Source organism: Grampus griseus (assembly GCF_964374135.1).
Source record: "Grampus griseus genome assembly, chromosome: 7".
NCBI classification, from domain to species: Eukaryota; Metazoa; Chordata; class Mammalia; order Artiodactyla; family Delphinidae; genus Grampus; species Grampus griseus.
This window is the reverse complement of record NC_139001.1, coordinates 34,040,955-34,055,871: the sequence shown is the minus strand read 5'-3', so window position 1 is coordinate 34,055,871 and position 14,917 is coordinate 34,040,955. Positions and strand designations below refer to the sequence as shown.

The following is a 14,917-nucleotide window of genomic DNA, read 5'->3' as shown; positions in this document are numbered from 1 at the left end:
TTTTTATAGATCATTTCAAGTGACTTCAGATAGGCAAAACTATACTTTATTATGTTGTATTTATTAACTTTTCTGTTTCACTTAATTTATGAACCTACAGATAATGACCATCTATAAATTCAGTTTAGGTAGTCAAAAAACTAAATATTAGACAGGGGGGGCCTGAAAAGGGTCGGACCCGCTTGCCTAGCGCCGTCTCCGGGGTCCTCGCAGTTCAGAAGACCGACTGAGATTCCTCCCGAAACTTAGTGAATTACTTAATGCTGGACCTGAGATTCTACCTGTGCACTGATTACAGACTTCCAGGAAGATGGCGGAAGAGTAAGACGCGGAGATCACCTTCCTCTCCACAGATACACCAGAAATACATCTACGCGTGGAACAACTCCTACGGAGCACCTACTGAACGCTGGCAGAAGACCTCAGACCTCCCAAAAGGCAAGGAACCCCCCACGTACCTGGTTAGGGCAAAAGAAAAAACTAAACAGAGACAAAAGGATAGGGACGGGTCCTGCATCAGTGGGAGAGAGCTGTGAAGGAGGAAAAGTGTCCACACACTAGGAAGCCCCTTCGCGGGTGGAGACTTCGGGAGGCGGAGTGGGGGAGCTTGGGAGCCGCAGAGGAGAGCACAGCAACAGGGGTGCGGAGGGCAAAGCGGACAGATTCCAGCGCAGAGGATCGGGCCGACCGGCACTCACCAGCCGGGAGAGGACTGAGGTTGGCGGCGTGAACACAGCCTGCAGGGCGTTAGTGCACCGCGGCTGGCCGGGAGAGAGTCCGGGGAAAAGTCTGGACCTGCCGAAGAGGCAAGAGACTTTTAACGTCCCTCTTTGTTTCCTGGTGCACGAGGAGAGGGGATTAAGAACGCTGCTTGAGAGAGCTCCAGGAACGGGCGCGAGCCGCGGCTAAAAGTGCGGAGCCCAGAGACAGACATGAGACGCTAAGGCCGCTGCTGCCGCCACCAGGAGGCCTGTTTGCGAACACAGGTCACTAGCCACACGCCCTTCCGGGGGAGCCTGTGCAGCCCGCCACTGCCAGGGTCCCGGGATCCAGGGACAACTCCCCCGGGAGAACGCACGGCGCGCCTCAGGCTGCAACGTCACGCCGGCCTCTGCCACCGCAGGCCCGCCCCACACTCCGTAACCCTCCCTACCCCCCCCCCCCCCCCCCCGGCCTGAGTGAGCCAGAGCCTCCGAATCAGCGGCTCCTTTAACCCTGTCCTGTCTGAGCAAAGAACAGATGCCCTCCGGCGACCTACACGCACAGGCGGGGCCAAATCCAAAGCTGAGCCCCTGGGAACTGTGAGAACAAAGAAGAGAAAGGGAAATCTCTCCCAGCAGCCTCAGAAGCAGCGGATTAAAGCTCCACAATCAACTTGATATACCCTGCATCTGTGGAATACCTGAATAGACAACGAATCATCCCAAATTAAGGAGCCCTGTGGATGAAAGGCTCTTGATGCTGCAGCCAGGAGTCAGTGCTGTGCCTCTGAGGTGGGACAGCCAACTTCAGGACACTGGTCCACAAGAGGCCTCCCAGCTCCACATAATATCAAACAGTGAAAATCTCCCACAGATCTCCATCTCAACGCCAGCACCCAGCTTCACTCAACGACCAGCAAGCTACAGTGCTGGACATCCTATGCCAAACAACTAGCAAGACAGGAACACAACCCCACCCATTAGCAGAGAGGCTGCCCAAAATCATAGTAAGGCTACAGACACCCCAAAACACACCACCAGACGTGGACCTGCCCACCAGAAAGACAAGATCCAGCCTCATCCACCAGAACACAGGCACTAGTACCCTCCACCAGGAAGCCTGCACAACCCACTGAACCAACCTTAGCCACTGGGGACAGACACAAAAAACAACAGGAACTACGAACCTTCAGCCTGCAAAAAAGGAGACCCCAAACACAGTAAGATAAGCAAAATGAAAAGACAGAAAAACACACAGCAGATGAAGGAGCAAGATAAAAACCCACCAGACCTAACAAATGAAGAGGAAATAGGCAGTCTACCTGAAAAAGAATTCAGAATAATGATAGTAAGGTTGATCCGAAATCTTGGAGATAGAATGGACAATAGAATGGACAAAATGCAAGAATCAGTTAACAAGGACCTAGAAGAACTAAAGATGAAACAAGCAACGATGAACAACACAATAAATGAAATTAAAAGTACTCTAGATGGGATCAATAGCAGAATAACTGAGGCAGAAGAATGGATAAGGGACCTGGAAGATAAAATAGTGGAAATAACTACTGCAGAGCAGAATAAAGAAAAAAGAATGAAAAGAACTGAGGACAGTCTCAGAGACCTCTGGGACAACATTAAACGCACCAACATTCGAATTATAGGGGTTCCAGAAGAAGAAGAGAAAAAGAAAGGGACTGAGAAAATATTTGAAGAGATTATAGTTGAAAACTTCCCTAATATGGGAAAGGAAATAGTTAATCAAGTCCAGGAAGCACAGAGAGTCCCATACAGGATAAATCCAAGGAGAAATACGCCAAGACAAATATTAATCAAACTGTCAAAAATTAAATACAAAGAAAACATATTAAAAGCAGCAAGGGAAAAACAACAAATAACACACAAGGGAATCCCCATAAGGTTAACAGCTGATCTTTCAGCAGAAACTCTGCAAGCCAGAAGGGAGTGGCAGGACATATTGAAAGTGTTGAAGGAGAAAAACCCGCAACCAAGATTACTCTACCCAGCAAGGATCTCATTCAGATTTGATGGAGAAATTAAAACTTTTACAGACAAGCAAAAGCTGAGAGAGTTCAGCACCACCAAACCAGCTCTACAACAACTGCTAAAGGAACTTCTCTAGGCAAGAAACACAAAAGAAGGAAAAGACCTACAATAACGAACCCAAAACAATTAAGAAAATGGGAATAGGAACACACATATCAATAATTACCTTAAATGTAAATGGACTAAATGCTCCCACCAAAAGACACAGATTGGCTGAATGGATACAAAAACAAGACCCATATATTTGCTGTCTACAAGAGACCCACTTCAGACCTAGAGACACATACAGACTGAAAGTAAGGGGATGGAAAAAGGTATTTCATGCAAATGGAAACCAAAAGAAAGCTGGAGTAGCAATTCTCATATCAGACAAAATAGACTTTAAAACAAAGACTATTAGAAGAGACAAAGAAGGACACTACATAATGATCAAGGGATCGATCCAAGAGGAAGATATAACAATTGTAAATATTTATGCACCCAACATAGGTGCACCTCAATATATAAGGCAAATACTGACAACCATAAAAGGGGAAATCGACAGTAACACATTCATAGTAGGGGACTTTAACACCCCACTTTCACCAATGGACAGATCATCCAAAATGAAAATAAATAAGGAAACACAAGCTTTAAATGATACATTAAACAAGATGGACTTAATTGATATTTATAGGACATTCCATCCAAAATGGAATTTTTCTCAAGTGCTCATGGAACATTCTCCAGGATAGATCATATCTTGGGTCACAAATCAAGCCTTGGTAAATTTAAGAAAATTGAAATTGTATCAAGTATCTTTTCTGACCACAACGCCATGAGACTAGATATCAATTACAGGAAAAGATCTGTAAAAATTACAAACACATGGAGACTAAACAATACACTACTTAATAATGAAGTGATCACTGAAGAAATCAAAGAGGAAATCAAAAAATACCTAGAAACAAATGACAATGGAGACACAACGACCCAAAATCTATGGGATGCAGCAAAAGCAGTTCTAAGAGGGAAGTTTATAGCAATACAAGCCCACCTTAAGAAGCAGGAAACATCTAGAATAAACAATCTAACCTTGCACCTCAAGCAATTAGAGAAAGAACAAAAAAACCCCAAAGCTAGCAGAAGGAAAGAAATCATAAAAATCAGAAATAAATGAAAAAGAAATGAAGGAAACAATAGCAAAGATCAATAAAACTAAAAGCTGGTTCTTTGAGAAGATAAACAAAATAGATAAACCACTAGCCAGACTCATCAAGAAAAAAAGGGAGAAGACTCAAATCAATAGAATTAGAAATGAAAAAGGAGGTAACAACTGACACTGCAGAAATAAAAGAGATCATGAGAGATTACTACAAGCAACTCTATGCCAATAAAATGGACAATCTGGAAGAAATGGACAAATTCTTAGAAATGCACAACCTGCCAAGACTGAATCAGGAAGAAATAGAAAATATGAACAGACCAATCACAAGCACTGAAATTGAAACTGTGATTAAAAATCTTCCAACAAACAAAAGCCCAGGACCAGATGGCTTCACAGGCGAATTCTATCAAACATTTAGAGAAGAGCTAACACCTATCCTTCTCAAACTCTTCCAAAATATAGCAGAGGAAGGAACACTCCCAAACTCCTTCTACGAGGCCACCATCACCTTGATACCAAAAGCAGACAAGGATGCCACAAAGAAAGAAAACTACAGGCCAATATCACTGATGAACATAGATGCAATATCCTCAACAAAATACTAGCAAACAGAATCCAACAGCACATTAAAAGGATCATACACCATGATCAAGTAGGGTTTATTCCAGGAATGCAAGGATTTTTCAATATATGCAAATCTATCAATGTGATAAACCATATTAACAAATTGAAGGAGAAAAACCATATGATCATCTCAATAGATGCAGAGAAAGTTTTGACAAAATTCAACACCAATTTATGATAAAAACCCTGCAGAAAGTAGGCATAGAGGGAACTTTCCTCAACATAATAAAGGCCATATATGACAAGCCCACAGCAAACATCATCCTCAATGGTGAAAAACTGAAAGCATTTCCACTAAGATCAGGAACAAGACAAGGTTGTCCACTCTCACCACTCTTATTCAACATAGTTTTGGAAGTTTTAGCGACAGCAATCAGAGAAGAAAAGGAAATAAAAGGAATCCAAATCGGAAAAGAAGAAGTAAAGCTGTCACTGTTTGCAGATGACATGATCCTATAGAGAATCCTAAAGATGCTACCAGAAAACTACTAGAGCTAATCAATGAATTTGGTAAAGTGGCCGGATACAAAATTAATGCACAGAAATCTCTGGCATTCCTATATACTAATGATGAAAAATCTGAAAGTGAAATCAAGAAAACACTCCCATTTACCATTGCAACAAAAAGAATAAAATATCTAGGAATAAACCTACCTAAGGAGACAAAAGACCTGTATGCAGAAAATTATAAGACACTGATGAAAGAAATTAAAGATGATACAAATAGATGGAGAGATACACCATGTTCTTGGATTGGAAGAATCAACATTGTGAAAATGACTCTACTACCCAAAGCAATCTATAGATTCAATGCAATCCCTATCAAACTACCACTGGCATTTTTCACAGAACTAGAACAAAAAATTTTGCAATTTGTATGGAAACACAAAAGACCCCGAATGGCCAAAGCAATCTTGAGAATGAAAAAAGGAACTGGAGGAATCAGGCTCCCTGACTTCAGACTATACTACAAAGCTACAGTTATCAAGACGGTATGGTACTGGCACACAAACAGAAAGATAGATCAATGGAACAGGATAGAAAGCCCAGAGATAAACCCACGCACATATGGACACCTTATCTTTGATAAAGGTGGCAGGAATGTACAGTAGAGAAAGGAGCCTCTTCAATAAGTGGTGCTGGGAAAACTGAACAGGTACATGTAAAAGTATGAGATTAGATCACTCCCTAACACCATACACAAAAATAAGCTCAAAATGGATTAAAGACCTAAATATAAGGCCAGAAATTATCAAACTCTTAGAGGAAAACATAGGCAGAACACTCTATGACATAAATCACAGCAAGATCCTTTCTGTCCCACCTCCTAGAGTAATGGAAATAAAAACAAAAATAAACAAATGGGACCTAATGAAACTTCAAAGCTTTTGCACAGCAAAGGAAACCATAAAGAAGACCAAAAGACAACCATCAGAATGGGAGAAAATATTTGCAAATGAAGCAACTGACAAAGGATTAATCTCCAAAATTTACAAGCAGCTCATGCAGCTCAATAACAAAAAAACAACCCAATCCAAAAATGGGCAGAAGACCTAAGTCGACATTTCTCCAAAGAAGATATACAGACTGCCAACAAACACATGAAAGAATGCTCAACATCATTAATCATTAGAGAAATGCAAATCAAAACTACAATGAGATATCATCTCACACCAGTCAGAATGGCCATCATCAAAAAATCTAGAAACAATAAATGCTGGAGAGGGTGTGGAGAAAAGGGAACACTCTTGCACTGCTGGTGGGAATGTAAATTGATACAGCCACTGTGGAGAACAGTATGGAGGTTCCTTAAAAAACTACAAATAGAACTACCATATGACCCAGCAATCCCAATACTGGGCATATACCCTGAGAAAACCGAAATTCAAAAAGAGTCATGTACCACAATGTTCATTGCAGCTCTATTTACAATAGCCCGGAGATGGAAACAACCTAAGTGCCCATCATCGGATGAATGGAAAAAGAAGATGTGGCACATATATACAATGGAATATTACTCAGCCATAAAAAGAAATGAAATTGAGCTATTTGTAATGAGGTGGATAGACCTAGAGTCTGTCATACAGAGTGAAGTAAGTCAGAAAGAAAAAGACAAATACCGTATGCTAACACATATATATGGAATTTAAGAAAAAAAAATGTCATGAAGAACCTAGGGGTAAGGCAGGAATAAAGACGCAGACCTCCTAGAGATGGACTTGAGGTTATGAGGAGGGGGAAGGGTGAGCTGTGACAGGGCGAGAGAGAGTCATGGACATATACACACTAACAAACGTAGTAAGGTAGATAGCTAGTGGGAAGCAGCCGCATGGCACAGGGATATTGGCTCGGTGCTTTGTGACAGCCTGGAGGGGTGGGATAGGGAGGATGGGAGGGAGGGAGACGCAAGAGGGAAGAGATATGGCAACATATGTATATGTATAACTGATTCACTTTGTTATAAAGCAGAAACTAACACACCATTGTAAAGCAATTATACCCCAATAAAGATGTTAAAAAAAAAAAAAAACTAAATATTATTATATTTCACTGAATCTATAATACCATTGAAGGCAAGAGGTACCATTATTTTATGTACTAAGAAAGAAAAAAATGCTACCCATTAAACTATGACATGTCATTAGCTGCAAAAGATAAACAATTTCAAAAATATTAAAATGTGAACAAATTTACTTTAGGCCATAGAATCCTCTATGAATATTACAAACATTTAAAAGAAACCAACAAGATCTGTAAATACCGCACTTTCACAGTTCTGCAATACACAGTTTTTCACTTATTAACATTTAAAAAATTGGCGGTATCTTACAACTGATACCAAAAGAAAGAGTAGCAAGCCAAGCTTTAGTTATTCCATGTGTGAATTCACACAGATCTGTTTGTTAGATCTTTTCCTAAGGTAACTGTGTACAATGAGGTAGTATTGAAACATCAAGCTATTGTGTGTACAGAATCTACCCCTAAAACCAGGCAATACAATTGAAAACCCAAGGTAATGGGTTTCTGCATTAAGAGGGACTTCCCTCAGATGCCAAACATCTAATTTCCAAAAACTTTCAGCTGACTTTCCATTCTCTTTAATTTATAGTTATACAAAATTCAATGAACTGAATTAATAAAAAGCAGAAAAAAAATCTATATTTAAACAAATAGGAAATTAAGAGCAACCTAGTTTTCCTCAATAGGTATTCCAGATTATTGCTTATCCTAATGGCACCAAGGCAACTGAAATTAGGACCATGGGTTATGAGAAAGTGTCATGTAATGCTATGCATAACTGCCAATGACCAAACAGATTCAAACAAATTTGACTTTGAACACAAAGATTTAGACTCAAATTTTGCCAAACCAGAGACGAAAGTAGTAAAGAATTTTATAGTTCAATGAAAACTCCATTTTGAATACACTTAATTAAACTTTTTCACTCCAATGATCTAACAAATAATGATACAGGGAATCATTACTGAATGAAAACTGACAGTTCCAGAACTTCCTTGGGACAGCACAGAGCAATGCTGGAATTTGAGTGTGTGAATCTATGTTTCTTACCCTGGATCTTCCTCCAAGTTACTCTTCTGGATTGTTTTGTCCTCTGTTTGTTGTAAACCAGATTCAAAAGGTTTTGCTGTCATGATGACACTTGAACGGTTGGAGCCTGGAATGGGTAGCAGAGCTGGGAATGGGACAGAGCAGCCCCGTGTGTCATTGGCAACCTTGACAGTATCAAATACCCGTTTTTGTTGGGCTCTGTCAAAAGAGAAGTGTTCATTATTGCCACTGCCTACCACTGGAATGCTTTAGAAAAGAGACATGTAAGTGTAGTTAATTAAAAATAAAGCCACCCTGAAGAGCATCTGAAGTTTTGGAGAAATTATTAGAAAATAAATTTCAGAACAAGAGAATGCTCTCACAGATGCAAGCACTACGAGGGAAAAACTGAATAGTAAGCAGATTTACTACTGAATCCCATAATACCAATCACTATGGATTGTGGCTTCTGTTTAATTTCCATCCCAATGGTTGAGTAACAACACATGTGATCTGAACTTACTTTTGTTTAAAGAGAGAAGATTCCTCATCCAAACTCAACTTCTTACGCATGGTCCCCTCAATCTCAGCCGCCAGAGATTCCTAAGAAAAAGAGTTTGATGTTACTAACAGTTATTATCTAAGAAGCCTGTTAGGAGAAATAAACTATCTTTAAATTATTTAACGGAGTTTCCAGAATCCAATACTTTCGGTGTTATAATAAAAGAAAACATTCACAGGCTAAAATGCAGGGGAAGAAAAGAGACATTCTGGAAATGCAACTTTTAAACAAGAACCAACTACTTTTTCATGATATATTTTTACAAGAAAGCAGTGGGAAAAACCAATTATGATAAATAAAAGTATTACATATGCAGACACACAAAAAAAAAAGGTTTGAAAGCCTATAAACCAAGATGTTAATAGTGATTCTGTGGAGGTCACGATTTGATGGTATTTAGCAATTTCTTTTTGCTTCTCTGTAATTTCTAACTTTTCTATAATAAACATGTAAAGCTTTTATAATATAAAAAATTGTTAAAAGAAAAATAAGTAAGCTTCCCCTTCCCCTGGTCAGGGATGAAGATTCAACTAGCATGGGAGTCATGCTCAGTGGGGCTGTGCTAACAATGACTAGAATTGGAGGTACTGGTGTGAACTCATGATTTTAAATATACGTATAAACATAGGTATGAATGTAAAGATAGATATAGATGTGTTTATGTGGGTGTATATGAACCTACACATATTTCCTAGCTCTATCTGTTGAGGGGACCTCAAAGCAATGGTACTCTAGTGGCATTGGATACCTAGCACCCAGATTTTGGATTCTAAATATCATTTCTCATTAAAAATAACCAGAGCTCCTTGGAGAATGGCTGATCCCAGGACTGGGCCAGGGAAAGGGCAAGAGAAGCTTGAAGGAGATCCCACTGGTCATATCTTGGACAATTTAAGTATCAAAATAAAAAACAGTAATAATGGATTATAATCCACTGATTAAAATAGGAATCCCTGAGTCTATACTGACATAACCAAATGAACAAATGAATAAATAAATGATACAGAAAAGCTCTAACTTATAAAAGAATGCCAATTAAAAAAAGTTGAAAAAATGATGGAATTAAAAAGTCACCATTGGCAATTATCATAGTAATAACTGAGTCAGATACATCCCCATCAATGGGTGCTAAAACTAGTGGTGAGGAACAGAATATTTAAACAGTCTCAAAGTATCACCCCCAAAATAGTAATTTTGATCACTTGGTTAAGGTAGTATCTGACAATTTTCATCAATGCAAAGTTAATTTAGTAACATTAATTCAATTAACTATTAACAATGATTAACTTTACAATGGAAAAAACTGGCAGATACTACCTTAACCAAGCGATCAAAGTTAATTAATATCATCAGCAATGGGAAAAAGAGACAATGTGTGCCTTGTAATACAATGTTCTGAGAAGAACATGGCATTACCTAAATCTAATTGTGGGGAAACAACAGACAAACCCAAACTGAGGACATTCTACAAAGGTCATGAAGGACAAAACAAAGACAGAAGAACTGTCCCCGATTGAAACAACCAAATGCAATGTATTCTTCAAAGGACACTGTTGGGACAACTGGCAAAATTTAAATGGTTCTGTGGATGAGACAGAGATAGTATTGTATCAATGTCAATATCCAGAAGTTGATGGTTATGTGTTGTCATGTAGGAGAATGTCCTTGAGAGTATCCTTGTTTTTAATAAATACACACAGAATTATTAAGGGGTAATAGGGTTATCTGCAACTTACTGTTAAATGGTCCAGAAAAAATAAGAGAACAATATGACAAATGTAGTAAAATATTAAATTTGAGAAATCTAGATGAAGGATATATGAGTTTTTTGTACTATTGTTGGAACGTTATCCTAAGTTTAAAATTACCTCAAAATTAAAAAATATTCTGTCCCAATAGTCTCTAGAAAATCTATTATAATTTATAGTTTCAGTCTTTTAAAAATTTTCATAGGATTGCAAGTGTTTAAGAGCTAGATTATTAAAATAACTCTTTGAACCAACATTACAAATTTGGGCATAAACTCAGAAGTTTTCATTAATTTCTTTATTTCAAAAAAAAAGATTGTTTATTGAGGAATCAAATCAATAATGATTCCTGCTCTCATGGGACTTACACTCTAACTGAAGTTAAATATAGCAAGAAACTCAAGATCTGTTAAAAGAGGTTTTAAATGTTCAGAGCACTATTTGAATAAGTGGTATGTGGTGGGATTAGGGTAAGGAGGATGACTGAAGTTTAAGTAACTCTATGGGACACAGACCTAAACTTAATTTCCTTAGGGTTCATCTCATACAATAAATCTGGAAGGTCAACTGTTAGAAGGAAGGCTACAATAAATAAAGACTATTAAGGTAGATACAGATATGCAAATGAAGGCCTAAATCAATAATTAAATTCAATCAACAAGGACAAACCATGTTACCTCTTCTCAAGATGCTTTACACCATTAGAAACCATATTATTCTCAGGACCATCTAATCTCAAGTTTCTTTCTCAGTTCCTTACCCCAGAAAAAACTCCGTATGGCTGGGCGAAGTAGAGATGAGCAGCAGGGCCAGATCTATTCCGAAGTTCCTTTATTTCTTCTTGCGATTCATGTAACATTCCCAGACACTCCATATTCCTGTCTTGTAACTCATGCAGCTGAAAGATAGGATGGCAATTAGTGTTCCTTATTATATTCTCAAAATGACAATGGGGAAAAAATCCCATTGGGATAAATTTAAATTTTATCCAGAGGACTAATTTTATGAATTTAAATTTAAGACAAAGACTCTGAAACAGACTAAGCAAGGAAAGTATATATATTTCAAGCTGCCAGATTTAGCGGTGTCTTGGCCAGAATTATATATATGCATGATTTCCTAAAAACGTGAAATGTAGCTGAGACAACCATAACTGTCAATTCAATATTTAATGCTTCCTATCCTTAAAAAAAAAAACTTATAGAGGAAGTATAATAGCTATGGTCAAGTTAGTTTAGTGGAATATTAGATAATGTATATTTTTAAACATAATGAACATGAATGAACTATGAAGTCTGTAAATGACAAGATCAAGTCTACAAAGTATTTAATAAGATGTCAGGGTGCTCAATCATCCTAAACAAGTAGTTTCTTCTCCCTTGTTTCAAAATTTTTCTTATAGTTAGATACACAAGCATGTTAAAAGAGTACATAATTTTCAGAGAACACTTTAACTTCAAAAATTTCTTCAAGTGTGTTATGTGGGCTAGATCATCAGCATCAATAGGGCTAGGGGTGCTTATTAAAAAATGCAGATTATCTTATTTTAAAAACTGTTGGGTTAGTTAATATAGACCTGTAAAACGGTCATATATTCCTAAAGAATCTTATAAACTCAAGGTTTTCCTATTAATCAAGAAGGATGTTGTCTTGTTACTATTATTTTAGAGACAGCATCTTTAAAAAGCTTTACTTCTTAGATCTCATAATTTTCAGCTTAATCTTCTGTTGTTTTAAATCTGTTTGTCACCTTTAGCCATTCTTATTCACAAAGAAGAAAGGAACTATTCATTCCTCCCCTCCCATATAGCACAAGATAAAGGAAGATTTCATTACCTCCATCGTCAGTTGTCTTTGGGCATCTTTGGAAGCTTGGAGGTGAAGTCTCAGCTCTTCCTTCTCAATCACATGCTAACAACATATTAAAAGAGACATGTGAAGCCTTCCCATGTAAAATACAGGTTACTCTCTTTTTAAGACATCTTAAGACGTATTTCAGGGATATAGTCCAGAGGATTATCAAAAGATAACCTTTCAAAAGCCAAATAAGTGCAATAAAATGGGCACAATACAAAATTCATCAAGGTGTTCAGAGGACGATGAGCATGAATCAGTAGTTCACATCACAACTTTCTGAGGAAAATCCATTTTATGGAAAGAAAGTGATTTGAAAGTAGTTATTCATGATATTTCATGACAGAAGACTAAAACAGCAATCAGACTAAAGCAATGTAAAAGGGTGGGGACTATGTTTCTTTTGCTTAATGTATCTAGCACTTAGCAGAGTGCATAGTACTAGGTCAGTGCTTAACAAACATCTGTTGAATGAATGAACCTACTTCTTTAAGTTTGTGCTGAAGATCTACAATCTGAGACAAGAGAGAGGAAATCTCTTCTTGGTAACGAATCAGTTCATCACTCTTCCCAGACAATTCTTCAGTCATTCTGGACATCTGAGCATTTGTTTCACCTGGAAAACAAAATAAAAAACTTAAAATTAATATAAATGTAGGGCAGAGGTTGGTAAACTATGGCCTGTGGGCCAAATCCTGTTTTGTAACAAGCACTGGACTATCGCGAATTGCTTTTTCTCTAACATAAATTTAAAATAATAAACCCGGATAACCCAATAGAGAAAATTAAAGATTCTTCTGAAATAGACTAATGCTGGGAATTTAATAGGAGGCACTGAAGCTAAAAAGAGATAACTTGTAAAGGCAAGCAAGCTAAAGATTCTGCCTCAATCTTTTTCTTTATGAAGGACAAGAAGGCTGAAAAGAGGTAGGTGAATTATATATCTTTGCAAGGGCCAAGACAGTTATGTCTTTGAAAACTCTTCAGGAATGTAAATAAGATCCCAAAAGAAATGAAAATCAAACTTAACAAATCTAACAAAGGAATATTTCCAGAATGGAACAGTCACAATCTGTAAAAGCTACTGAGATGCTTCTGTAGGAGAGACTTTCTGGGATACCCAGCAAACTGAGTAGGGCCTCTAAAGCAATTCTTACAATGCAGCATTCTTGCATGCTTTAGAATTCCATTGGGGAAATAAATCTTTGTTTCATATAAAAATTTTGACATCTAAACCCAAGTGGCAAAGTTATTTCTAAGTGTTATATAAAACTATTTTTAAATCGATGGAAAGTCTATAGCAATTCAAAGGATGGCAATAAGGAGACAGGAGACCAGAATAAGCTCTTAGATAAGTCATTGCTTTTTGTTTTTAAAGTGTAAAAGGTGGGTAATGATAGTGTTGATGGAGAAGATTCAATTTACATTACTCTGGTTCTCTAATATTCTGTGCAAGGTACCACATTCTGAAGCCCACAGCTCAAATGATCTGATATGTTGTTATCATACCTTTTCTTTCAACATAAAAGGCTATATATATCAATATTTAAAAAGAGATTAAAATTTTTTCTCTAGTAAAGCTGATCTTTTTCCAACTGATTTACTTTTAAAAATTTTAGGTAACAATACAAGAAAGTAAAATTTATTCCTTTATAGACACAGAGCTGGCATTTAACAAATACTCATTGAGTGTTACGTTTTACACCATCATTTAAGCCCTAGATTTGCTACTAATCAGTTTTCTGACTTTGGCAAATCATATTCTCTATAGGACTATTTCCTCATCAACAAAATAAGAGCTATGGTTACTTTCATTCTAACATGCTATAATGGGTAGAAATATAGGTCTTTCTTTAATGATGATGACAATTTGAAACAAAGATACTTCTTAAAAGTACATATGGTACTTTATTTAGAGTTGTGGGCTCAATGTGATATTCCAAGATTTTCAGCAATTATTTAAAATTGTTTCTTCAGATGCTTCTGTTGAAACCATTGACCTAATTTCTGAGTTAGTGATATCCTGCCAAAGAACTGCCCAAAGGCTATAAAACAGAATACATTAACTTACGAAGTTCTTTAACACAATCACTGACAAGCTGTTGTTCCTTCTCTTCATAGGTAATCGTTTCTGTCTTTATGTGACAAGCCTTCAAGAAAAAAAAAAAAACCAGTATGTGATATTATCTTCTAATGATTTTATAGTATTAACTAAAAAAATCTTTACTACTTATTTAAAGATAAAAGTTCATCACTTACAAAGGAAAACAAAAACTCATAAAGCTTTATCTATCATAAAATAAAGACCATGGAAAAGGACATGACAAATATCTCCCCCTTATTCCTCTCAGGGCCTTTGCACATGTCTACTCATCCCCACCCCAACCCCTCCCCTCCACTACATATATCTCTGATAGGCTAACCCTTAGCCTCAGCTAAAATGTCACATCTTTAAGTAGGACTTCTTTGATCCATTCCCCAACCCCCCATTATATAAGCTCATGAAACACTGTAGTTTTCCAATATAGTTCTTAACTTAGTTGTAATTATTTAGTTATTTGTGTAAACTCCACAAGCTATATACTCTATGCTGTGCCTTTCTCTATTCCACCTGTCAGCTTGCTATTATCCACTTTTCAGTGGGATCTAAGTAACAATGGAGGGCAAG

The 14,917-nt window shown here is 37.4% G+C and overlaps 1 protein-coding gene across 1 annotated transcript in view; it reads right to left on the bottom strand.

Moving 5' to 3' along the window:
* Positions 1 to 14,917, bottom strand: part of TRAK2 (trafficking kinesin protein 2) — a 69,689-nt gene that overhangs the window by 12,706 nt on the left and 42,066 nt on the right. The window contains exons 7-12 of the mRNA XM_082658749.1: positions 14,321 to 14,399; positions 12,735 to 12,865; positions 12,232 to 12,306; positions 11,156 to 11,293; positions 8,609 to 8,688; positions 8,107 to 8,304 (exon numbers count right to left, since the gene is read on the bottom strand). Of these exons, the coding sequence (XP_082514875.1) occupies positions 8,107 to 8,304; positions 8,609 to 8,688; positions 11,156 to 11,293; positions 12,232 to 12,306; positions 12,735 to 12,865; positions 14,321 to 14,399 (701 nt within the window). The remainder of the gene's footprint in view (positions 1 to 8,106; positions 8,305 to 8,608; positions 8,689 to 11,155; positions 11,294 to 12,231; positions 12,307 to 12,734; positions 12,866 to 14,320; positions 14,400 to 14,917) is intronic.